This window comes from Somniosus microcephalus, chromosome 16 (genome assembly GCF_052327205.1).
Source record: "Somniosus microcephalus isolate GS21.2 chromosome 16, FLI_Smic_1.0, whole genome shotgun sequence".
In the NCBI taxonomy this organism is placed as follows: Eukaryota; Metazoa; Chordata; class Chondrichthyes; order Squaliformes; family Somniosidae; genus Somniosus; species Somniosus microcephalus.
This window is the reverse complement of record NC_141002.1, coordinates 48,764,038-48,789,154: the sequence shown is the minus strand read 5'-3', so window position 1 is coordinate 48,789,154 and position 25,117 is coordinate 48,764,038. Positions and strand designations below refer to the sequence as shown.

General features: G+C 41.4%; 1 protein-coding gene across 4 annotated transcripts in view; it reads right to left on the bottom strand.

Annotated features, from left to right (window-relative positions):
* Positions 1 to 30: 30 nt before the first annotated feature.
* The window catches only part of LOC147106139 (ADP-ribosylation factor GTPase-activating protein 3-like), an 84,139-nt gene continuing 59,052 nt past the window's right edge, over positions 31 to 25,117 (bottom strand). For 3 of the 4 annotated variants that reach the window (XM_086008960.1, XM_086008963.1, XM_086008962.1), the window contains 7 exons: positions 24,617 to 24,748; positions 22,056 to 22,181; positions 16,636 to 16,770; positions 16,076 to 16,196; positions 14,478 to 14,568; positions 3,941 to 4,062; positions 31 to 2,377 (listed from right to left, as the gene is read on the bottom strand). In XM_086008960.1, coding sequence (XP_085865086.1) covers positions 2,360 to 2,377; positions 3,941 to 4,062; positions 14,478 to 14,568; positions 16,076 to 16,196; positions 16,636 to 16,770; positions 22,056 to 22,181; positions 24,617 to 24,748 — 745 coding nt within the window. In that variant the 3' untranslated portion in view covers positions 31 to 2,359. Of the gene's footprint in view, positions 2,378 to 3,940; positions 4,063 to 13,999; positions 14,279 to 14,477; positions 14,569 to 16,075; positions 16,197 to 16,635; positions 16,771 to 22,055; positions 22,182 to 24,616; positions 24,749 to 25,117 lie in introns of those variants that run through there. The other variant, XM_086008964.1, reaches the window with a different exon arrangement.

The window sequence follows — 25,117 nt, the reverse complement described above, 5'->3', positions numbered from 1 at the left end:
TAGGTAGAAAAAATACAACTTAACAACAGGTCAAGGTTATAAAGATTTTATGCAATTATGGTGAACACTTATAGGTAGAAATAAGATCAATGCACAGTAATTACAATTATTTAATCTTCTGGGGGACCTCAGGATTTTCCGCTCATCCTTGAGGTCATCGGGAAAAAGGAAATTTCCAGTTGTGGCCAGTAAGTTGCTCGGTCTAAACACATCCTCAAAGAAAAAAGGTTTGGAACAAGGGGGCACCTGGACTGGAAGCAGACTCATTTTCTTGGTTGAATTGCAGCAACAGCCATGCTATAATAGTTACTTTAAACAGATACAGGAGCTTGCTGAAATACCTCGAGTTATACTTGGTAAATATATATTTCCTGGAGCTGGAGCTCGATACTGCCAATGTTTTTTTTCCTGTAAGCATCCTGATCCAGGTTTTCCTTTTTAATATAGTGTACTGCCTTATATGCCTCCACATGTTTGTCTGTCCAGGATATTGGGGTGCAGCTTTGAACACTCAATTTATATGATGTTAAATAAATAAGACCAAATTAAACAAAACACAGGTAGAACATGACCATTTGAGAATCAACAATGGCAGAATTACAAGTAGTGAACATAGTACAACCATAAATAAGCTAGACCACTGGGCAGGGTGCAGAGATTTTGTGGGGTTCTTGCCATCCTTACATGACGGAGAAATGTACCTACAAGTCGCAATGTTCAACTTCTGGTGGAGTCGGATATCAGCAGACAACAAAAGAATTTGCAGCTGGACTGCAGATCCCAGTCATATTTTCCTACAGTGATCCTGTCTACAGTTTTAAAACCAAATTGAATACAACATCAGGAAATGCTGCAGGTTAGATTCTAGAGATATGTAAATGAAGAACCAGGTCTAGACTAGAGGACAAGAAAGGACAAAATACTTTATTCTTCAGCTGATAGTTCCGATTCAGCACGATTCTCACCTCAATGCTATGATGCAACTGCTATTGTGTGCAGATTACCATTCTACTGGCAAAAATGTAACTTCTGTATCTTTTGATCCTTTTTTCCCCAATTACAGCTTCCAAACTAGAGTTAATATTTATTTTCCCCAGGGAAGAATTTTATTTTAACAATGGGAAAGGTTTTCCCCTTGTTTTGCACAAGCTATACTCTATTTTGTAAGTCAGCATTTTGTAATGTGTCTGTTGTACAGTTCAACTGTCCAGACACCAATCTTCAATGATGTACAATACCTCTCCAATCAATGGACTTTAGTATTTCAGTCCAAGAGTATAATACATATACATCATTCACTTGTTGAAATCTTACTATAATCATTCATTCATTGCTTAGGTTTCCTACTTAGTTCAATTTCAGTATTGAGCCACTTATAAGAAGCAAATGTGTCTTTTTTATTAGAAATACATGTGTTTACATATCTCAGTCCAGCTTTTTGCCACCAAAAAGTGTGCAATTTAAACATAATGATCCAAAAATTAAAGATTCATTACAATATACAACTACAGTATATTTCCATTTACATTTATTTAATTGGTCCCAGGAGTAGAAATAATTGGTTTCCAAAATGCACACCTACAGGTTTCTGCTATAAACAGAAATGATTGATGATCACCTTCCAGCTGCCTGTAATTCCCAACGTGGTGCCTTGCAACCTTCATATTGTTTAATTTCCATACTTCAATTTCCTACAAACTATATACTTCTAAAGGTTAACAAGTGTGTTTTGGCATATAATCATCTGTTCAAAGTACCAATAAACAATTTTATCTTACAATTGCTTAACAGACCCAAAAAGGCGATCTGTTCCAGTAAACAAACAATCTATATAAGAAACTGCACACTCACTTTCTCAGAGTTCAGTGTAGTGTTTTAATTATACTAACACTGTTTCTTTAAACAGGAAACAAAACCCAATTTATAAGAGCACTTCTTTAAAGCTGTGGATTTCCCCATATTGTAATGTATGTCTGTATAGCATGTTTTCTTTTTATTGCACCCATTTCCCAAACTAGCTAAAGCTCTACATATTTAATACCTTTCTGCCTGGTTTAAACTAGAAAACAAAATCCCACACTAATGACTGAAAAATAATTTCCTTCTCCTAGGTTTGAGTTTTTCCCCTCTCTTTTTAAAGCACAGTATTACCTGAGACAGACTGACTCTGGGAAAACTCAAGTAGGAGCAAAGATCGATGTAAGCAGATGCAATATAAGCATCGAACGGTGGCAAAAGATTTCCATCTTAAATGAATAATCCTTCAAAATATTTTGGTAATCAATGGTGTATCAGGCACCCAAATGTAAATCACTTCTGAAAGGTTTCACATTCATTTCGTTATATTGTTTGTATCCAGTTAGGAGCCATATCGATCCTGCAAAAGACAAATAAATGGTCTGTTGAAAGGAGAGGTTTTTGTGACCATTATAAACTTATTGCTATCAAATACAAGTAGCACAAACAAACTATTTGTAGCAAGCCAAAGCATTAATCTTTGAACATTTATGGGTCTTAAAAGAAAATAGATTTTGTCAAGCAGCTCTGGAGCCGAACAACTCTCGACTCCATAGTTGAAGAGTCATGTGTCAGAAATGCACAATGCCTGATGAACTGAATCTCTGCTATGGCGAGTCAGTTTCTGCTCATTGTACCACATATATCACTTAATAGAAACTGATTCGAGGAAGAAATGAAAGTGCTCTTACACCACATTCAATGGCAGAATTTCCACACTTAGATTAATTGAGAAGACATTCAGGTGAATTACTAGAATTAGTTTTCCTTTGAAGAGAACATTTGAGACCAGCATTCAGAGAACATTTGAGACCATCATTCACACAACCTCCAGTGCATTGGAACCAAACCACAAAGGAATGTAGTGCATCATTAAAGCCAACTTTTATAGCTAGCACACTACCAAATGAGTTTTAACATACAGTATAAACAAAATACATTGAATTTATATCCCAATCAAGCTGCTGGTCATAACAACCTTGCATGAAAGATTTGTAAGCCCCAATAGACCACCTATGTCTAATTGAGGAACAGTGTATAGAGCTTGAAGGATGAACTATACAGTTCATCAGTGACTCCAAATGTTCTGCTTATCACTGAAATTGACAGGAATCATTATTTTACAAGTCATTCCAAACACAAGGATACGATTTTTAAACTGTAAGGCTCATCTATTTCCACAAAAGAGGAAGAGAGGGAGAGATTGCAATTTTGTTTCAATTTCTGTCAAATTATGGCCACTTTTGTGCTCATAGTGAACCATGACACTACTAATTTGTTCAGACCACCCAAATTAAGTTCACCCTTGCCTCCCACCAGTACAGCTGAATAAAAACCCACAGGTGAGAGGATGATGTGCTAAACTACTGCCTCACCCAGTCTCTCCCCACCATTTTTATTTAAAGGCATGTTTAAATATGTCACTGATAACATTTTTTTTCAATGTAATACTTCAGCAAAATTAGTTCTCACTTTAGAGACTTGACTGAACATTTTTTTTAAACTCCTGAAATTACAAATGAGGATTAAAACATTTGGTTCATTTTCACTCACAGAAGTTAAAATATGACTCAATTTATTTAAAAAAAAACAATTTTGATTAATACTGCTGGATCTCTTCATAGTCTGGGGTTTGGAACATGAATTTAGCTGCTTAACCTGACCAGTCCCTTTAAGGCCATTGCTTAAGTACTTCCTGTTGGAATGCAGGTAATTGTAGCTGAACTCATATTGCTGGTAAACTTCAAACTCCAGAACAATGGTTTTCTGATTGATTCACATCTGTAACAATGTATGATGGACACATGCCCAATGCAAGACTTTTAGATATAAATATAAACAAAAATAAAATACAGACATTGATCACAAGAATTTACCTGAAAAAAGGTATTGAAAGATTATTTGTTATATAAATTATACCGACCTGAATGGAAGTCATCACTCCATTGGCCAGAACAGATAGCTTCCCAGCCACAGATCTAACACCTTGCTTAAACTGTGCCATGTCAGGAGCTGATGGCAGCACGTTGGTCAGAGACATGTTTGCTTAAGAGAATAACAAATCAAACCAAATAATAAACATACAATCTTGATCAACCTTAAATTATTCATTTCTAAGTAAAATACAATCACTAAAATAAATGAAGGAGGAAAATAAGACTGAACACACAAAACACATGGGCTTCTTGGTCCTATCCATCAGTGTGCTTGATGATACACATGAAAGCAGAACTTTCCTTCAAACAAATCTGGTTCAAAAGTTGGCAACACTATATTCCAAACCAGTTTAATCCAGCAAGATATGAACATTGTATGAAATGCTATTTTATTTTTCCTCAGGGCACGGCTTCTTAACTGAAAATAAATTTCCCCTTTTACCAAAGAATTCTCCCTGTGCCATGTACCAGCCAGAGGCCTCTCTCTACGCCACCAAAAAGGCACAAATAGTAATGTGGGAATGACATTGTCATAGCTTTGGTCTTTCCAATTAAAAGGACTTCTAAAAATTATATTCACAAATATTCTGTTATACCCAGTGGCTAAAGTGGAATTTATTATTGAGGGCTTTAGTATCCCTCCAGTCTCTTGCAGCCGTTCACACTTCCTGTTTAGAATTAGCTTCTTTTGTGTGCACTTTTAACTGAATGTGCCACCAAGAGAAAAACTTAATAAGCAAATAAAAAGAATGCAGAGGAACATTACTTTAATGTGTTGTTTTTATTATAGAACCACATCAAAAGACACCAGGGAGACATTCAAGCCAAAGGGTTGTGGCAGTAAATTAGGAGAAAAGACCAGAGAAACTTCAGCTTTTCAACTTTGAAAGAAGGCAACTAAAAAGGGGCCTCATGCAAGCATATGACAGTAAATCATATAGAAAAAGTAAACCCAGAACATTGTTTCAAGTTAAATTGTGATAGTCGGATGAGGGGTGGAAAGGTTGAAACTAGGAAAAGGCAAATTTAAGACTTGAGGCCAGGAAATCTTTCACACAAAGTGATCAACATGTGGAATGGACTTCCAGGTAGAGGAGTGGAGGCAAAATTCCTGGAATGATATAAGGAACAGTTAAGTGCTGTGATGTGGGTATGTGGAGTAGTCGTCAAATAGATCTTCCTCAAACCTATCTCTCGTGACCTTGTGAAGCCTACAACATCGTGGGATTTACTGCTACAGAATCTGCCCCATTTACACTATGGGGCAGATTTGATTGACAAACCACTCATGAACAAGCTTGCACCGTTTATTAAGCCCTGATTTGTGACTATTTATGGCCGCTGGAGTATTAAAGAGAAAGAGAATCTTTGACCGCAATTTTGCTGACCGAGGCGGTCTGGGGTTGGTGTCGAGGTCCCAGCCCGCTGCCTACTGCAGCCCGCACTCTCCAAGTGATTTTACATTAATAGGGCTTATTAAGCCCGCCCTGCAAGGTTCCCGGTCAATTAAAAGGAAACGGGTCTGATGACATAATTTGATGACGTGTCATCAGCCGGTTTCCTTAAAGGGGCCATGTCCAAATTGATTTTGACAGTTCTGCTGTCAGTGTTCTACGGCATTGAGGTGCTGCAATCACTGACAGTCACTGCACAAAGGTGCACGGTTGCACCCAGGCTCTCTCCATATACTTATGGAGGGAGTCACAGCACGCAGGGAGGTTCTCTTCCCTTCCCATGGGCAGAAGAGACCTCTCCAGGAGATCAACGCAGCCTGGTTGCACATTGCACAGGAGGGCACAAGCAGGGATGTCATCAGGAGGACCAGGCTGCAGTGGCGCAAGCCTTTCAATAATCTCAGTAGATCACGAAACATTACTGCCAAGCCACACTCAACCTCATCCTGCTGTGCCACTCATCACATCCACATCACTCTGCCTTCCAAAGCAATGGCTAGCATTTGAAGAACTAATACATAATTTACATCAAATATACATTCCTTTAAGGCACAAAGACCCCACAGGAAAAGTGGTCCAACCGTGTCTAACAAGAGAAGTTAAAGATAGTATTAGATCAAAGGAAGAGGCTTATAATGTTGCCAAAAATAGTAAGCCTGAGGATTGGGAGGATTTTAGAATTCAGCAAAGGAGGACCAAGAAATTGATAAAGAAAGGAAAATAGAATATGAGAGTAAACTAGCAAGAGAAATAAAAACAGACTGTAAAAGCTTCTATAGGTATGTAAAAAGGAAAAGATTAGCAAAAGTAAATGTGGGTCTCTTGCAGGCTGAGACAGGAGAAATTATAATGTGGAATAAGGAAATGGCAGAGAAATTAAACAAATACTTGTGTCTGTCTTCACGGAAGAAGACGCAAAAAACTTCCCAGAAATAGTGGAGAACCAAGGGTCTAGCGAGAATGAGGAAATGAAAGAAATTAGTATTAGTAAAAAAAAGTACTGGAGAAATTAATGGGACTGAAAGCCGATAAATCCCCTGGACCTGATGGCCTACATCCGAGGGGTTTGAAAGAGGTGGCTATAGAGATGCATTGGTTGTCATTTTCCAAAATTCCAAAGATTCTAGAATGGTTGCTGCGGATTGGAAGGTAGCAAATGTAACCCCACTATTTAAGAAAGAAGGCAAAGAGAAAACAGGGAACTACAGACCAGTTAGCCTGACATTAGTAGTAGGGAAAATGCTAGAATCTATTATTAAGGACGTGGTAACAGGGCACTTAGAAAATAATAATAGGATTGGCCAGAGTCAACACGGATTTGTGAAAGGGAAATATTATTTGACAAATCCGTTAGAATTTTTTGAGGTTGTAACTAGCAGGATAAGGGGGAACCAGTAAATGTGGTGTATTTGGATTTTCAGATGGAAGTGCCACACAAGAGGTTATTAAACAAAATTAGGGCTCATGGGATTGGGGGTAATATACTAGCATGGATTGAGGATTGGTTAACAGACAGAAAATAGAGTAGGAATAAATGGGTCATTTTCGAGTTGGCAGGCTGTAACTAGTGGGGTACCGCAAGGATCAGTGCTTGGGCCTCATCTATTCACAATCTACATCAATGATTTGGATGAAGGGACCAAATGTCATATATCCAAGTTTGCTGATGATACGAAGTTGTGAGGAGGATGCAAGGAGACTTCAAGGGATTATAAACAGGCTAAGTGAGTGGGCAAGAACATGGCAAATGGAATATAATGTGGGGAAATGTGGTTATCCATTTTGGTAGGAAAAATAGAAAAGCAGAATATTTTTTAAATGGTGAAAAATGTTGGTGTTCAGAGGGACCTGGGTGTCCTTGCACACAAATCACTGAAAGTTAACATGAGGGTACAGCAAGCAATTAGGAAAGCAAATGGTATGTTGGCCTTTATTACAAGAGGATTTGAGTCTAAGAGTAAAGATGTCTTACTGCAATTATATAGGGCTCTGGTGAGACCACACCTGGAGCATTGTGTACAGTTTTGGTCTCCTTACCCAAGGAAGGGTATACTTGCCATAGAGGGAGTGCAACAAAGGTTCACCAGACTGGTTCCTGGGATGGGGGGATTGTCCTATGAGGAGAGATTGAGTAGACTAGGCCTATATTCTCTAGAGTTTAGAAGAATGAGAGGTGATCTCATTGAAACATACAAAATTCTTACAGGCCTTGACAGGGTAGATGCAGGAAGGATGTTTCCCCTGGCTGGAGAGTCTATAACCAGGGGTCACAGTCTCAGAATAAGGGGTCAGCCATTTAGGACTGAGATGAGGAGAAATTTCTTCACTCAGAGGGTGGTGAATCTTTGGAATTCTCTACCCCAGAGGGCTGTGGAGACTCAGTCGTTGAGTATATTCAAGACAGAGATCGATAGATTTTTGAATATTAAGGGAATCAAGGGATATGGGGATAGTGCAGGAAAGTGGAGATGAAGTAGAAGATCAACCATGATCTTACTGAATGGCGGAGCAGGCTCGAGGGGCTGAATGGCCTACTCCTGCTCCTATTTCTTATATTCTTATGTTCCCTACCCTACTCCTGCACATCTTTACTTGCACCAACTTACCTTGCACCTCCACCCATCCCTCTCTATCTACATTATCACTTCCCCATTTCACTAGCCACCCCTCACACTCACTCTCATCCTACTGCAAGCATACCAACTAACAACACACAAGGGTAGGCACTTTACCGCCCCATCAGTCTACTCTCAATCATCAGCAAAGTGATGGAAGGTGTCATCGACAGTGTTATCAAGCGGCACTTACTCACCAATAACCTGCTCACTGATGCCCAGTTTGGGTTCTGCCAGGACCATTTGGATCCGACCTCATTACAGCCTTGGCCCAAACATGGACAAAGGAGCTGAATTCCAGAGGTGAGGTGAGAGTGACTGCTCTTGACATCAAGGCAGCATTTAACCAAGTGTGGCATCAAGGAGCCCTACTAAAACTGAAGTCAATGGGAATCAGGGGAAAACGCTCCACTGGCTGGAGTCATACCTAGCACAAAGGAAGATGGTTGTGGTGGTTGAAGGTCAATCATCACAGCCCCAGGACATCGCTGCAGGAGTTCCTCAGGGCAGTGACCTAGGCCCAACCATCTTCAGCTGCTTTATCAATGACCTTCCCTCCAACATAAGGTCAGAAATGGGGATGTTCGCTGATGACTGCACAGTGTTCAGCGCCATTCACAACTCCTCAGATAATGAAGCAGTCCATGCACGCATGCACCAAGACCTGGATGACGTTCAGGCTTGGGCTGATAAGTGGCAGGGAACATTCGCGCCACAGAAGTGCCAGGCAATGACTATCTCCAACAAGCGAGAGTCTAACCAACTCCCCTTGACATTCAACGGCATTACCATTGCCGAATCCCCCACCATCAACATCCTGGGGGGGGTCACCATTGACCAGAAACTTAACTGGACCAGCCACATAAATACTGTGGCAACAAGAGGTCAGAGGCTAGATATTCTGCGGCGAGTGTCTCACCTCCTGACTCCCCAAAGCCTTTCCACCATCTACAAGGCACAAGTAAGGAGTGTGATAGAATGCTCTCGACTTGCCTGGAGGAGTGCAGCTCCAACAACACTCAAGAAGCTCGACACCATCTAGGACAAAGCAGCCCGTTTGATTGGCACCCTATCCACCACCTTAAACATTCACTCCCTCCACCACCGGCGTATCGTGGCTGCAGTGTGTACCATCTACAAGATGCACTGCAGCAACTCGCCAAGGCTTCTTCGGCAGCACCTCCCAAACCCACGACCTCTTCCACCTAGAAGGACAAGGGCAGCAGGCGCATGGGAACGCCACCACCTCCACATTCCCCTCCAAGTCACACACCATCCTGACTTAGAAGTATATCGCCGAGCCTTCATTGTCGCCGAGTCAAAATCCTGGAACTCCTTACCTAACAGCACTGTGGGAGTACCTTCACCACACGAACTGCAGCGGTTCAAGAAGGCGGCTCACCACCACCTTCTCAAGGGCAACTCGGGATGGGCAATAAATACTGGCCTTGTCAGCGACGCCAGATCCCATAAGCGAATTAAAAAAAACTTGGGTGCTTTAGCCAATGTTCATGTGAAGTTTCTGGTAATGTGCTGTCAAACATTGAAACCTTTATTTTCAGCACTTTGCGTTCTTGGACAGATTTGTGTGCACCTTTGGAAGTGGCTTCATGTGTTGTAGTGAATGGTGAGACATAAGGGTACCCCCCTGCCCCCAACCTCGCAACGGTGACGAGTGTGAAAGGAATGGCTTGGGCATTGTAGGGATGCTTTATGGTGTTGGTGTGGGGTGGTGCCAATCTGGCGCATCATGTGGCAGCCAGGGTGTAGTGTCAAGTGAAGTAAATCTGGCCATGGTGAGGCCATCCCTGGCGTCTCGGGCAGCAATGTGGTTGGGTGCTGATGCCCTGTGTCCTGTGCAGCATCAGTTGATTGTGGAGAAGCCTGGTGTTGTTGTTGCTGGTGTGCCCGGTGATGCTGGTGCTGGGGCTGATCTTGGTGGGATTCTGAGGACCGAGGTGAGATATTTTCAAGGGCAACGATGCTGATGGAATAGATGGCAGGTGAGGTTGCGATGACAGAAGCGATCTGTCAATGGTGAGAGAGGTTGTTCCAATCAGGTAGCACTGGATAGAGAGTTGGCTCCAAACACTTGCAAGCTGCAGAAAGCTCAATGTCTTCCAAATGCAGTAACCAACAGTTTCTGAGCTCTGAAACTGAACAGCTGTAACATGGGATCTTTTGGCAGCTGTCAGGTCATGAGATAATTCAATGCTGAATCCACTCACAACATGCTGAGCTGACGTGTTCCCCGAGCAGCGGGTAACCCATGGGGGAGCACGTAAAATTGAAATGTAGGCATAAAATAACACTTAATTGGATGTTAACAATCCATTTAATGATGTCAATTGCCTCCCTCGCCACTTGGTGTCAGGTCTGCTCAGCACTGATGGACCTGACACCTGGGAGACTCGCGTGGAGGCGGGTTGACAGCAGGTTCCCTACCCGCTGTCAATCTTTTCTATTTTGACAGCGGACCCGCCTCCGAACCCGCCCTCTGAGCACCGGCAAAATTCTGCCCTTTGTTTCTTTAAAAACAAGTGTTTTGAAATCCCATAACTGCAAATGGTAGATTCTACCCCTGACCTCGGTATCTGTAGGCTTTGCCATCAAGGGAGTTTCTTTCTAGGAACAGAAGTAGGCCATTCAGCCGCTCGAGACTTCAATTAGATCATGGTTGATCTGTACCTCAAATCCATTTACCTGCCTTTGAACCATATCCGTGATACCATTGCCTAATAAAAAATCTGCTGATCTCAGTTTTGAAAATTTCAATTGACCCAGCATCCACAGTCTTTTGGGGAAGAGAGTTCCAGATTTCCTGATTTCACTCCTAAATGGTCTAGTTCTATTACAATATTGTGCCCCCAACAGAGGAAAGAGCTTCTTTATATCTACCCTACTTGAATCCTTTTATCATTTTAAACTCCTCAATTAGACTACCGCTCAACTTTCTATACCCAAGTGAATACAAGCCTAGTTTATGCAGCCTGTCCTTATTTAACCATTTAAGCCCTGGTATAATTTTGGTGAATCTGTACTGTACCTGCTTCAAGTACAATACATCCTTTCTGAGATGCAGTGCCCAAAACTGAATGCAGAACTCCAGATGTTGTCTGACCAAGGCTCTGTACAATTGAAGCAACACGTCTTTCCCTTATTATTCCAGCCCCCTTAAGATAACAGCCAACATTTTATTAGCTTTTCTGATTACTTTTTGTACCTGTGCACTAGCTTTTAGTGATTTATGTAAATGAACATTCAAACCCCTTTTTTCCTTCACAGTTCCTAATCTCTCGTCATTAAGAAAATATTCTGATTTCACTTTCTTGGATCAAAAGGTGGATGACTTCACATTTGCTCACACTGAACTCCATCTGCCACATTTTTGCCAACTCACTTAATCTATACAGAACTGTGAATTTAACAGAAATAGAAATAATGAAAGAAATTGCATTTATATAGTGCCTTTCACATCCTCAGTACATCCTAAGGCGCTTTACAGCCAATGAAGTACTTTTGAAGAGTAGTCACTATTGTAATGTAGGAAGTGCAGCAGTCAAGTTGCACACAGCAAGCTCCCACAAACAGCAAATATAAAGAATGACCAGAAAATCTGTTTTAGTGATGTTAGTTGAGGGATAAATATTGGCCAGGACACTGGGTAGAACTCCACTGCTCTTCTTCAAATAGTCCCATGGGATCTTTTACGTTTACCTGAAAGGGCATATGCGGCCTTGTTTTTTAACGTGTCATCCAAAAGACAGCAACTCTGACTGTACAGCACTCTCTCAGTACTGAAGTTAAGTGTCAGGCTGTATTATATACTCAAGTCTCTGGAGTGGGATTTGAACTCACAACCAACTAACTTAGGCAAGAGTGCTACCAACGGAGCCAAATCTGACACCTGTTACCCACAACCCGGAGACTGAGTCTCATGCTCTACTGACTAAGCTAATTGCTTTTGTTTAATTTAAACCTTCATTCCCCAGGCAATTCTGGATAGAAACAAAGTTCAAAGAACAAAAAATCTTTTTAATTTACATTTTACACATAGTTTAAAAGAATCTCCTACGGCAATTAGGGGATTTGGCGCCTGGTCGCTCATACATAGCAACTTCAATTCATTTTACCATGGTTATATGTGGATCTCCCATGGCATTGCTCACAGGTTCTCCGAGTGCAGTTTTGATGGCTAGCTACTGAAGGGAAGCTATGGTTAACCTGAGCACTCCTTTTAAGGCCAATACTCAGATAATAAATTCATTTTGGGAATGTGGGCTCAATATATAGTACCAGGTAATCATAGTTTATGTCGTTCTCATGTTTTTAATATGAAATTTTTCAGTTACCTTACAGGGCTGGGGAAGAATGGGTGGGGCTTACAAAATGCAAAACCTGGCATATTCTGAGAATGACCTGTTTCACTGTCAATCATGAAAACAATCTTGCATGCGTTATATGGCCTCCCCTATATGTAGTGGTGCTCAAGAAGACAGAATCCTTAATCTGAATCTGGAGTTAAAATGAAGAGGAAGAGACCTTTAATGATTGCGAAGAATCACAATTAATTGGGAAGAATCAAGGTATTTGTCGGGGAAAAAAGAGTCAACAAAGACCAACCCAAAAGTTCAAGCTCCAGCCAAGCACTCCAAATTCAAGTCGAGTCTCACTGCTCGATTCAGGGTTAAGCCTCTGCAAGAAAATGTTTTCCAGAGACTTTATAACACTGTACACACAATTCTAGGAGTAAGAACAGCATTTTATTTAGAATTGTACATTATTTTATGGGGATCCCAGGTTATAAAAACTAATTTTACTGCCACATTTTCAACTGGGAGGAAGATTCAAGATGGTGGCTCAAACTAATTAATTGTTGATTAGTATTTCTTGCTACTTGTCAGTTTTCAAAATGAAAAATCGAGAGATTTGATTGCTGCTTATTCTATCCTCATTTATGCGTACTGACTGAATTGAATTCTTTTGATTCATTGACATTTAAGCAATCGGATATTTGATTGGTGATTTAGCAAGTGAGGCCTCATGACAGCCAATCAGTATTTTTGTCCCATGCATATATGATGTTCTTAAGAAGGATGCCTCCAAGTTGTGGTGCAACAGACATGCACCAGGTGCAAGACTTGTATAGATTAGCGGATCTCCTGTGGCGTTACTCACAGTAAATTGGATGATATGCTGTTTTTTAACAACAGAAGTGTTAATATATAATGGTTGGTGTGGTTGTAGCAGGTGCTAATAAGTGGGCTGCAGTGGGGTGTAGCAGACATTACTTAGTGCGTGCAGTGGCAATGCAGTGTGAGGTCTATATTTACTTTGTATGTGACTGCCAAGGACTCGTGGGGATTTTTTTTTGTGTACTCGAGTCTTCATTGGGTTACATGTGGTGTTTTCTGTTGTGGCCCTGCAACTGTAGGTGTGTTTTGGAATACAGGTGTAATTGTGAGGATATTACATAAATCTAGTGACAATAACTATGGACAAATGTAAGAAGTCACACAACACCAGGTTATAGTCCAACAGTTTTATTTGAATTCACAAGCTTTTGGAGCGCTGCTCCTTCATCAGGTGATGAAGGAGCAGTGCTCCGAAAGCTTGTGATTTCAAATAAAACTGTTGGACTATAACCTGGTGTTGTGTGACTTCTTACATTTGTCCACCCCAGTCCAACACCGGCATCTCCACACCATAATAACTATGGAAATAGTTCTAATGTAAATGGATTTGTATATGAGGCAGTCAATTGTAAGAAATTTGCTTAAGACTTTACATCTGCTTATAAGTATGTGAGAAGTGGGCTAAATTGGTCTATAGTTAAGTGTGACTGAAGGAGTGAAACAGGAACCTGTGACCACACATATTGGCTTCATATTATTACTAGCAGATCTCCCATGATGTTGCTCACAGTAAACAACGGGCTTGTATGTAAATCAGCTGCAAGAAAGTTACCAAGAAGAAATTTCCCCATAATTAAATGTGACAGAGAAGCGTGATACAAGTGTGAGGTGAAACAGTAAATGTGTGCACATGTAACATTTTTAATATATTGATGTAACACAGATGGATAGGTCATTCCATTAGTTTAAGGAGTCCAAAGTTGGGAGAAGCAGCAGCAATTCAGGGACTTGATGGAAGAAAGTAGAAGTGTCGATTATCAGGGACACAGGGAGGCAGCACATCGGGATCTCTGGTTAAGAGCTGGAAAGCCATTCCTCAGCATACTGGAACACTTTAACCACTGGTATACAAAAAAAATTGAAGTGAAACTAAACAAATCTTTCATTAGGAAAAAAAAGAGACAAGGTGCATCAATTAAAAACACTTTTTGTAGGAGAGATAGAAAATAATCACAACACAATCCTGCGTTCAGTTTACATGTGTATCCAGTTTGGAAGAGTTAGTTTTTCTCCAGACTTCATGTATTGCTGGCTTCTTACCTGGTGTTTGCTTCCTTTCACCCTCGAATAGATCAGCTGAGCTGATAGATGAACTTCCTGCAAATCGTTCCAGCTGAGTTTTGGCTTCATACTGCAGGCAAAGCAAACCCAATAGTTAAAATAAGGAGGTTGCTTTGGGGCCACAGACACAATTAATTGTTGAAAAAGGACTTAATACATGCCAGTTCTGGCCTTAAAGCTAAATTATAAAGCTACAGAACATTTTATAGATACACAATCTGAATTTAAAATCTTTTAAAAAAGGAAATGCTATTTATTAAAATAATTCCCGTTTCTCCAAAGGAATGTCTTCCAGACAGAGTAGGATAAGGCTTAGTTTGCATCTGCAACAGCAAGAATTAGACAGCAGAATTCTACTGTAGAAAAAGCTAAGTTTTTTGTAGCTCCTGGAATGAGGACCAAGAAAGAGCTGGATCAACTATATAAATAACTGACAGTTTCTGCATCAAGTACTTTCAGGCACAAGACATTTTATCAGATGTAAACTCCCTCTATAACTTGCCTGAACCCCAACCGCTGAAGAATATCTCAATTTGCCACACCATTGTGGCTTCTGAATGAGATTGCCAGATTCAGTGCCAATTAATAATGAATCAAGTGCAGTTTTGTGTTGCAGGCCCACACTCACTAAGTTCTGGGCTCAGACTGCTTCAGCTTATTTCCCACAGGATCTTTGCATACGGCACAGAGAGAACCCTCAACACTCTTGAGGTGAAAGGTAATGCGTTCATCCACTGTGACATTGAATTCTCAAAGACATCAATGTCATTTTCTTTCAAAAAGACAAATGAGAACTTAATTATTTAAAATCTGTGGCTTGATATAATTATATGTAAATATTTCATTTCAAGTAAATAATTGGAGGGTACAATTTTTTATTAATGTTTCTGCTAGCACCATTACCGATCTCCATTCAAGGCACTGCAACCAAACATGTATTCTACAGTATTTAGTGCTGAGGTGCATCTGAAAGCACCAGCATATTCACAGGAATTTGTTTGCATAGTCACTAATTGTATGTGTCAGTATATTTCTTAAAACATAACTGGGCACAGTTCACAAGTCTCACACCTTGATTTCATTACTGAGGGACTTGTTAGCTGGTTTGACTTGTTCTGGACTGCTGAAATCTGTTCTTACAGGCATTCATTCACACAGAAATATTATTGTTTCATACTGTCGGCACTGAATGCTGCATGCATCTGCACAGATAGTAACATATAACTCAACAACAACAACTACTTGTATTTATATAGCGCCTTTAACATAGTAAAACATCCCAAGGCGCTGCACAGGAGTATTTTAAGACAAAAAATTTGACACAGAGCCACATAAGGAGAAATTAGGGCAGATGACCAAAAGCTTGGTCAAAGAGTTAGGTTTTAAGGAACGTCTTAAAGGAGGAAAGAGAGGTAGCAAGGCGGAGAGATTTAGGCAGGGAATTCCAGAGCTTAGGGCCTAAGCAACAGAAGGCACGGCCACCAATGGTTGAGCGATTATAATCAGGGATGCTCAAGAGGGCAGAATCAGAATCAACAGACTGATCACATATATTCAGAAAATGGAGGAACATTCACCTCTGTAGAATCCTGTTTCCCGAAATACATATCTGAAGAAATGGCTTTGACATTGCCGAATTTCTTCTGCGCTTCCTCAGAGACCACGGCATAATCTAATTCTGGTTTACGACGTGCAGGTCTGGGGAAAGATGGGAGAAATTAGACACCAACATTAAAACTAGGATCAACATAGAGAGTTACAAAACAGAAGTCGCTTGTGTGGCATCAATCTGCATTACAGCCACTTTTGTGTAAACATTTCTAGAGTTCACGAGTTGAAAATGGGATGTACATGAACTAATGAAGTACAGGATTACAATCAAACATTAAAGTAACAAATAATTTGCTACCAAATATGTTGGTCAAAAATAACACTATATGAAGTCTAACAAACTTAGAGACTAAAAAGAAAATTAAGTTTAGGCTAAGTCGAAGGTAGATTTTGGTACTAAGCTTAAATGGATTGAAATAAAACAAAAATTAAGAAAAAGGTCAGATTTTCTCATCTGTTGAAATCATGTAGTATGTTCAGCAATGAGGCACAAGAGCAAATAAGATATTTTTATTAGTAGCTATACCCGTCATTTAATGATATCTTTGAAGTAAATGTGTCCTTCTCTCTACTGCTGCTTTCCGTCTTCCAAAAGGAATCACTGCTGTCGATGTCCCATTTTGAATATGTACTTCCCATATCCAGCGGATCATCAAAATACCTAAAGAGTTAGGGAAGGAAGAAAGAGGGAAAGTTATAGGTCTCTCAAAATATTAACTCTTTCATTGTAGGAACAGAATGGATTCTGGATGCATTAAATTGTTTTGACCCCGCCCCCAAATTATTCCACCATATCTGTATTTCAGTGTAGTCATCATCAGCTCCTGCTGTGTGTTAAAGGCAGTCAACAGAATAACAACAAAATACCACTCTCTTTAAAACGTACATATGCACAATTGAAACTAAATATCAGAAACAATGGGGGGAATTTTAGCCTAAAGAAACAGGTGGGTTGGGGGGCGTGTGGGAAGTTTAAGTGTTAAAAATCTGAATCCCAACCTGCCCACTTCCAGTATTAATGGAGGTAGGACGGGGCGGGCTGCCAGGAGTCGAGTCGTCTATTTAAATATTATAATGAGGCTGCAAGCCTCTGCCTTAACCTTCATTTTGATTTTAACTTTAGCTGGTCAGGTTTTGCAGGCCTTGTGAAACCCACCAGCTAATGCAAGGTGAGGACTGCTGGATCCAGGAGATAAGTGCCTTTACACTTACCTCCTAGATCCAGGGTCCCTACCTAACCCACCCCCTGTGATCGGAGATCCCCCCACGAGGCCTCCAATCCCACCCCTAGGCCTCCGATCCCCACCACGAGGCCTCCCTACCTCACGCTCCTCCGGCCCGATGTCGCCTGCTTCCAACCGCTCCTCCGGCCGCCATGCTTTGCCCCCCCCACTTCCCCCAGTCCGCGTTCTCTGCCTCCATTTCACCCGGCCCGCGATCTCTGCCTCTCGCCATACCACCCCCCCCCCCACCCCACACTAGTTCCAGCCTGTGATCTCTGCCTCCCGCCATACACACCGCCCCCCCCACCCCACGCTAGTTCCAGCCTGTGATCTCTGCCTCCCGCCATACACACCGCCCCCCCCACCCCACGCTAGTTCCAGCCTGCGATCTCTGCCTCCCCCCACCCCGCAAGAACTGCCCGCCCTGCCCCCGATCTCTGCGCCCACCACCCCCACCCCTGTGCTAGTCCCGACCCGCAATCTCTGCCTCCCTCCCCCACTCCTGTGCTTGAACCAGCCCCCAATCGCTTCCGACCACCCCCCGCTTCTCCGGCTGCCCTCAGCCCTGATGCTATCCCTCCCTGCATTAAATCCGGCAGGGCCTGCGGGCAACCTGACCACCTTGGAGCCCCCCCCCCACCCCCCAAACCCATCTTCCCCATTAAAATTCAGCCCAGTGTCTGGCTGAAAGGTAATATTTGTTTTCCCGGAGATCTGGTGTAATTATTGGAGCCACATATTAAGCTGAGCCCACATCAGTGCCAGTAATTATCAAGATTCAATATGTAGAAAATCTGATGACCTTTTCCACGCAGAAAAGTCCCATTTAATTAAAAAGAACAAATTTGCATTTATAAAACACATTTCAAGTCCTCAGGTTGTCCCAAAATGCTTTACAGGAAATTAAATAATTAATGGAGGCATACGTGGCAGTCAATCTGCTCACAGCAAGGTCCCACAACAAATGACCAGTTAATCTGTTTGATAAATGTTGAGCAGAACATTGGAACTCCCCTGCTCTTATTCAAATAATGCTATGGCGTCTTTTACATCCAACTGAGCAGGCAGACGATGCCTCGGTTTAATGTCTCATCTGAAACACTATACATCCGACAACGCAACACATCATCAGTAATGTACTGAAGTGTCAGCCCAGGTTATGTGCTCAAGTAATGGACTGAGACATGGACCCAAGACCTTCTGACTTCGAGGTGAGAGCAATGTACATGCAACATGGTCTGCATATCCTTTGAACATTTATAGGTCCGGTTTTTACCCATTAAAACACTGCAGAAATATTTTCAGATTTTCTGTAAAAAAAAACACACATTTATATAGTGCCCTATCACGTCTCACTGAAGCCTCTGCAAGCTCCTCATAAACAATCAATTAATTTGAAGTGCAGATATTGTTATGTAGGCAAACATGGCAGAATGCCACAAACAGCAATAAATCTGTTTTTGGTGGTGTTGGTTGAAGCAGGAATGTTCGTCAGTGGGCTGGGAGAACTTCCTGCTTTGCTTTGAACAGCATTATGGGATCTTGAATGCCCACCATCTCGGCTGCCAATACACACCTAATTTGCTGCAGATTTGACTACTTATTTCAGTGATTTTATAATCTTCCTTACTTTCCCACAAAATCTGATCATTTTCAGGACTCCGATCATGGCAATATGACAGACAAACCAGTGTCAATAGCTGCAATTAGAAACAAGGGATATTTTCATTGGAAGGACAGGATGGGAAATATGTTAATGGGAATAAAGAACAGTTTAAATACACAATTTTGTGGGTAATTTCCCCCATTATTACCTATAATTTCAAAATAAAAAGATAAAAAGGTTATACTTTTGTTAACTAAAGCTCAAAATTATCAACTGAATTAGTCCTCTATTTAATTGCTGCTATTGACACCAGATTTAATAGACAGTGCATCTTCATTACTGATGGGGCAGTTTGTATTTTATACTTTCATATAACCTTTCACACCACTTTATGGAACATTCACTGAGCATGCCTGCTTAAATACATGCAGAGTGCCTGACTCAAGAGTCATGCAGCCAGGTTATGATGGGAATATTTTCTGTGTTCTAATGCTGTCCACTACATATTATCCACATTTGTGGGAATTCACAATTTTAAACAATTAATATCCATCCTTACTGCTGGGTTTAATACTCAAATTAAAAGTACTGAACACATGGATGATAGCAGTTTATAATTATCATGAATTATATTTGGGTCAAATACTAGTATATTTGTAAGTAAATTGACTGACGTAGATTCACTATAAGTTATAGAAAGCTAATGTTACATCTGTATATTCTAATACAAATGATACAACTAATAACCACAATTATTAAGATTACTTCTGTTCACTAATTGTATTGACATTGTAAATGAGTATAAATAATCGATTCTTGATTTCACTATTTCCCCATGTTGTTTACACAGCACTAAATAAGCAAAGAACTTCACTCAGGTATCTTGAAAGTACTCTATGCAGCATTATTTCTATTGGCAGTGCAGACAGGGGTGGAAAACAAAGCTCACTGAGCCGGATTTCAGATCTACAAGTCCAAGATAGCTGAACAGCAGCAAATTTACTGTAATAACTGTTAAAATAATCAAAACTTCCGGGAAAAAAAACTGTTCAATGCAAGGCTAGGGTCAGAAAAAGTTCATGACTCTCCCTGAACCGCATTCCCGCTGTTGTAGGTAGTTCTCGGGTTAGTACGGCAGTTTACAGTGTTAATACAGCTCTCAACAATTGTCACACGTTGGGTCAGGAGGGATCTACCAAATTCAAAAGCCAAGCTTTACTAAGCTCTTTAAAAATTCTGCTCACTTCCTGCTCTGTGACAACTTGGAGGGAAACCATTTACATAAATCAACAATTTATACAAAATGTCATCTCTCCTACACATAAAGCAACAAATTTACCAACTATCACTGTGGGCTTCTGGAATTCCACAAGCCCAAGAGTTTGCCACTGAAGCCGATCAGATCAAATGTATTTCGATTGTTAGAATAGAGTGGCAACTTCTGCTGTAAATGCCGTAAAAACAAAAGATTACATTTATATGACAGGTAAACTCAACCAGCAACAAGGGACACTGCTGGAAGTCCAGTTAACTGGTGCAGGTCACTACTTCCACACAGCTATCAATTCCACTACAGGTAGACTATCCTTTATCCGAAAACCTCGGGACCAGCCGAGTTTCGGATAAAGGAGAATTTCGGATTTTGGAAGGTGGGTCGGCGGGGGGTCGTGCGCACGACTTACGCTGACGCTCAGCGTAAGTGTCAGTCGGGGTCGGCGGGGCTCGGGGCCAGCGGGGTCCGCGGGGGGGTCGGCGGTTGTCGGGGCTGGCGGGGCCGGCGGGGGGGAATCGGCGGTTGTCGGGGCCGGCGGGGTCCGCGGGGGGGTCGGCGGTTGTCGGGGCTGGCGGGGTCGGCGCCGGCGGGGGGGTCCGCGGCGGGGTCGGCGGTTGTCGGGGCCCGCGGGGGGGTCGGCGGTTGTCGGGGCTGGCGGGGTCGGCGGTTGTCGGGGCCGGCGGGGGGGGGGGGGGGGTCGGCGGGGGGTCGTGCGCACGACTTACCCTTTATCCGAACTTCCGAAACCGGAACCCTCTAAAAACCGAAGGTTTTTTCGTTCGTACGCACGACTTACGCTGAACGAAAAAACCTTCGGTTTTTAGAGGGTTTCGGTTTTCGGAAGTCCGGATAAAGGGTAGTCTACCTGTATTTGACAATACACACTTTATGGGCTTTTAATTTTCCTGCTCCTGTGTAGTGCTACAACAGATTAGACAAGATCCAGCAAAACCTTCCCACCGAGGATAGCAGAGTTCAAATTGTCTCAGCTGGAATTTGAATCCGTGTCCAATGGTGCAGTAGGATAACTTATGTTTCTTTCAAAAGAATTGTGCATCATCAATTGTAATCAGAATCCAGTAATAACTGATACAGTTCCAACTAATGTATCAAACAGGTATCACATTGACATCAAGAAAAGATAGGAGGGGGCAGGAATGCATGAAAATAAAAGTATTAACCCAACTAGCCTGCTGATTGAAGATAGTGTTAATGACTTTTCAATATTCTTTCTGAACAGAAAGTCCTTTTGTTTTCTTCCCCCTTCTCGAGTGTCCCTGCATCACATACTGCGCGCAGACAAGGTAGGGAGGTGGGTGACCTGATTCCCAGTTTGCATTAATGCCGCTCTGAAACCATGCACTACTGAGACATGTACAAGAGTAATTCTCGGCTGAAGGGAGAGAGGGAGAATTGATCCATGCTGTTGACAGGTCTCTCAGAATGGCATTAGCAAACGTGTGGTATAAGGTCACCTCCCCATCTTCTCTCAACCAAAGGCATGTTTGTAACACCCATAGACAATTGAGAGTTGTTTTTGTTTATTCAGTTCCGATGCTCAAAGGGAACAAAATTTACAAAACTATTAAAAATTATTCAGGAAAAACATTTGCACCCATTCAACGATTTACAGTGCTAAGAAAGCTTATTTGTACTTCAGTTTCTTGCATTGTAATCACTTAGGTTGCATCCTTCAATGTTTTGCTGAGGAAATAACCAGCAGCAGTGGCAGTCCTAATACATTCTTTTTAATTTCATCCATTTGGTCACATGTATTTTTTCCCAGGCAACATATTGTAACTCTCTTTTCTTCAAGATCAAACAGAGAATGACACTTCACTTACCTGGAATGAGAAGTAGTAAATGCAGGTTCTTCATCTTCATCATACTTTCTCCTGGAAGATTTTGCAATAGTGGGTGTCTCTTGTTCTATAGTTTTCATATCTGATAATACAGAATGGGAAACTCCACTGCAAGGAATAAAAGTGAGAAAAAGCAGATTATAGGGTAGTACAACACAAAGCTCTGCATTGCTGCATTCAGTATCTTACTGACAAGAATTATTGATGGGCAATTTCAAAATGTAAAAAAAGTGAAGACCCAGATTCAATCACAAAACCTTTTGTAACATTATTGAAATATATTACAAAGAAACCCTTCCCCGTCATCATATTTATCTTAAGAGTCTAGAATATTGACAACATTTCTACACACTACGCAATCACCTCCAGCGCTCCACATAGGGAGCCAAGAACAAGGGCAGTCTTCTGGCAAACTGGCGTTAGGGGGCCAGGAACAACTGGTGCAGTCACCAGATGTACTTCAGTTCCTATTTTAAAGTCATACACTCTGTCCTTATTTTTATAATATATCATTTACAGTTAAACAGCAAAATTGACGGTTCATTTGGGAAACAGAGAAATAAAGTAGGTTCAAGAATAAGGGTTTCCGCGTAATACAGGCTGAGGAGCCGAGGCTCAAAAGTGAGGCACTACAAACCTCCAGTAGCTAGAGAGTGTAATTACAGCATGGTACATTTACAGAGGCAGTTTCCATTATAATTATGAGCACAAAGAATAAAGGTGGCAGAAATGTGCGACAAAAACATATTGGCCCAGAAATTCGGGTCGGGGGCTTCTCGCGGGTGTAAGCCCCCGATCTGCACTTACCTTGCGCGCCAGCCGTTGAGCTCTGGGCTCCCGTGGAATTCCGATCCGGGGCCTGGTCCAGCTGCCGGCGCACAGTGCTTGCGTATCCCAGGGGCGCAGTTAGTTCGATGCATCCCCTGGGATCACGTGGGCCATGGGGAGCCAATCGGAGCAAGGAATGCTCCATTCATAAGTGCTGTCAAGACTTATAAATACTACGGCCCCAAAATAGCACTAAATCTTCAAATAATTTTTTTTAAAACATCACATTTTTTAAATAAACTATAAATTACATGAAATAACTATTTTAAACAATAATTTAAATTTTTGAAAAAAATAATTTTATTTTCTAACGGGGCTAAAAATAAACTTCCCTTGCTTTAAAGTATTTAAAAATAATAAACCTGTGGAAAAAATGTTTTAATTTTAATTAATTCACCACTTACCTTGTAAAAAGCAGGCCTTACGCCTGCTTTTTACGTTTCTAAATTCTGCAGGCTTACCCTCCCGGGAAAACCTGTAAAAAAAAACCTAAGTTCGATGCGCACGTGCAGCCTCTCCCATGCACGCGTTCGACCTCTGAACCTCTTCGTTCAGAGGAACGGAAGTGCCGGTTTCCCGCGCATGCGCAGTGCATGCAGGAAACCGGCACTTCCATTGGGCCTACGGGCGAGTACCCCGTGCGTACTCACCCGTGGAGACCCGAATTTCTGGGCCAAAGTAAAAAAAATGTAGACAAGTGTATACAAACATACATTTTTTAAATAGATAATTGGACAGAGCACGAAGAGACAAATTTTGATCTGGTGGAGTAAAATGACTCAAAAGCTGTGTTTCATAAGACAAAGTAACAAAACAATTTTACTTTACGTTTTTTTAAAACTAGCAGCACAGTTATTAAAATTCCATTAACCCAAGTCAGTCTCACTGAGACGATCTGAGCAGTGCAATGAAAAGGGACATATGACCTATATTATTAAAGCAAAATAACTGCCTAAAAAATGAGTTGTTAAATTGGAGCACTCCTGGGTAAAACAAACTGACAGTGCTGCTTTGTAAGTAGACCAAAAATGTTACAGGTTAGGCATCTTCCATGTCTGAAAAAAGAGTACTACATAGTGTTTCATGTCAGTTAATACAACAGCATTGAGGGCTGAGGGAGGAGGTTAACCCCAATTTGTTTTAAGCTCATTTGCCCTCAACACATTGCTATATGGCTGTTGTATGAGATTCTGGGGTTTTTTTGGTTCAAAAATTGGTAGTGGCTCACTTTATTAGAAATCAAATAAAAGGCATCTATTGAAGCTTAGATATTAATAGAAAAACTGACCATAGTATTCTTCTTTGTACTTGATAATGTGGGTATAAGGTTACGTGCAAGGCCAAACACTCGACTGCTTGGGAGCAAGGCAATAATTAAACTTATTTCTATTTACAAATTCTCTTTGCTCCCTATTTTAGTTCTTGCCTATCTCGAGCACCATTTGCTGGCTAAGCTAGGCAAGTGATGCGAGTCAGATGCAAGTAACCCAATGTGATGCACCCTTCAATTTCCCCTGCCCCATGACTCCCTCCATCCCCATGAGAAAAGTCATTCTCTTAGCAGAATAGCACAAGTTCTGGATTTTACATGCGAGCCCACGTTCTATCGTTCAGTGGTGCAGTACCAACTTACTGTGCCATCTAATTTAAATGTTCTTTCCACTTTGTTACCCTGTACCTCCCAAATAAGCAGTGTTGTAGTTTAAGGTACTTACGCTCTGCTGCTGAAGCCCATGCCCAGTCTCTCTGCTTGTTCCTTCTTTTTGCCTTCCATTTTCTTCAACTTCTCATCTTCTTTCTTTCTTTGTATTTCCAGGTCTTGGTATGCAAGCCGAAGAGATGAAACTCTGTAATAGAGAATTTCTTTGCTTACATTCTCCACTTTGAACTACCACTTAACCAACTGAACACTTGAGAATCTATTTCAATACACCAACAAAATCCACAATTAGGCTGAATTTTAGAATGAGGAAATGCCGAACACTAATTAATTGTACAATACATGCAAACTACTTAGCCTCTGGAAACCAGAGAACATTCAAAAATGTAAATGAATTAACAGATGGCTTGGTTACCTCACTTCTTTGAAACAAGTACTGAAACTGTCTCAGACAGTCTCTAGTCAGGCATCACATGGGCAGGAATTTTCTGTACCTGGGCGGGTCAGGTGTGGGCGGGCGCTGTGGCAGGTCGCGACCCCGTTGTTGCTTCCACCC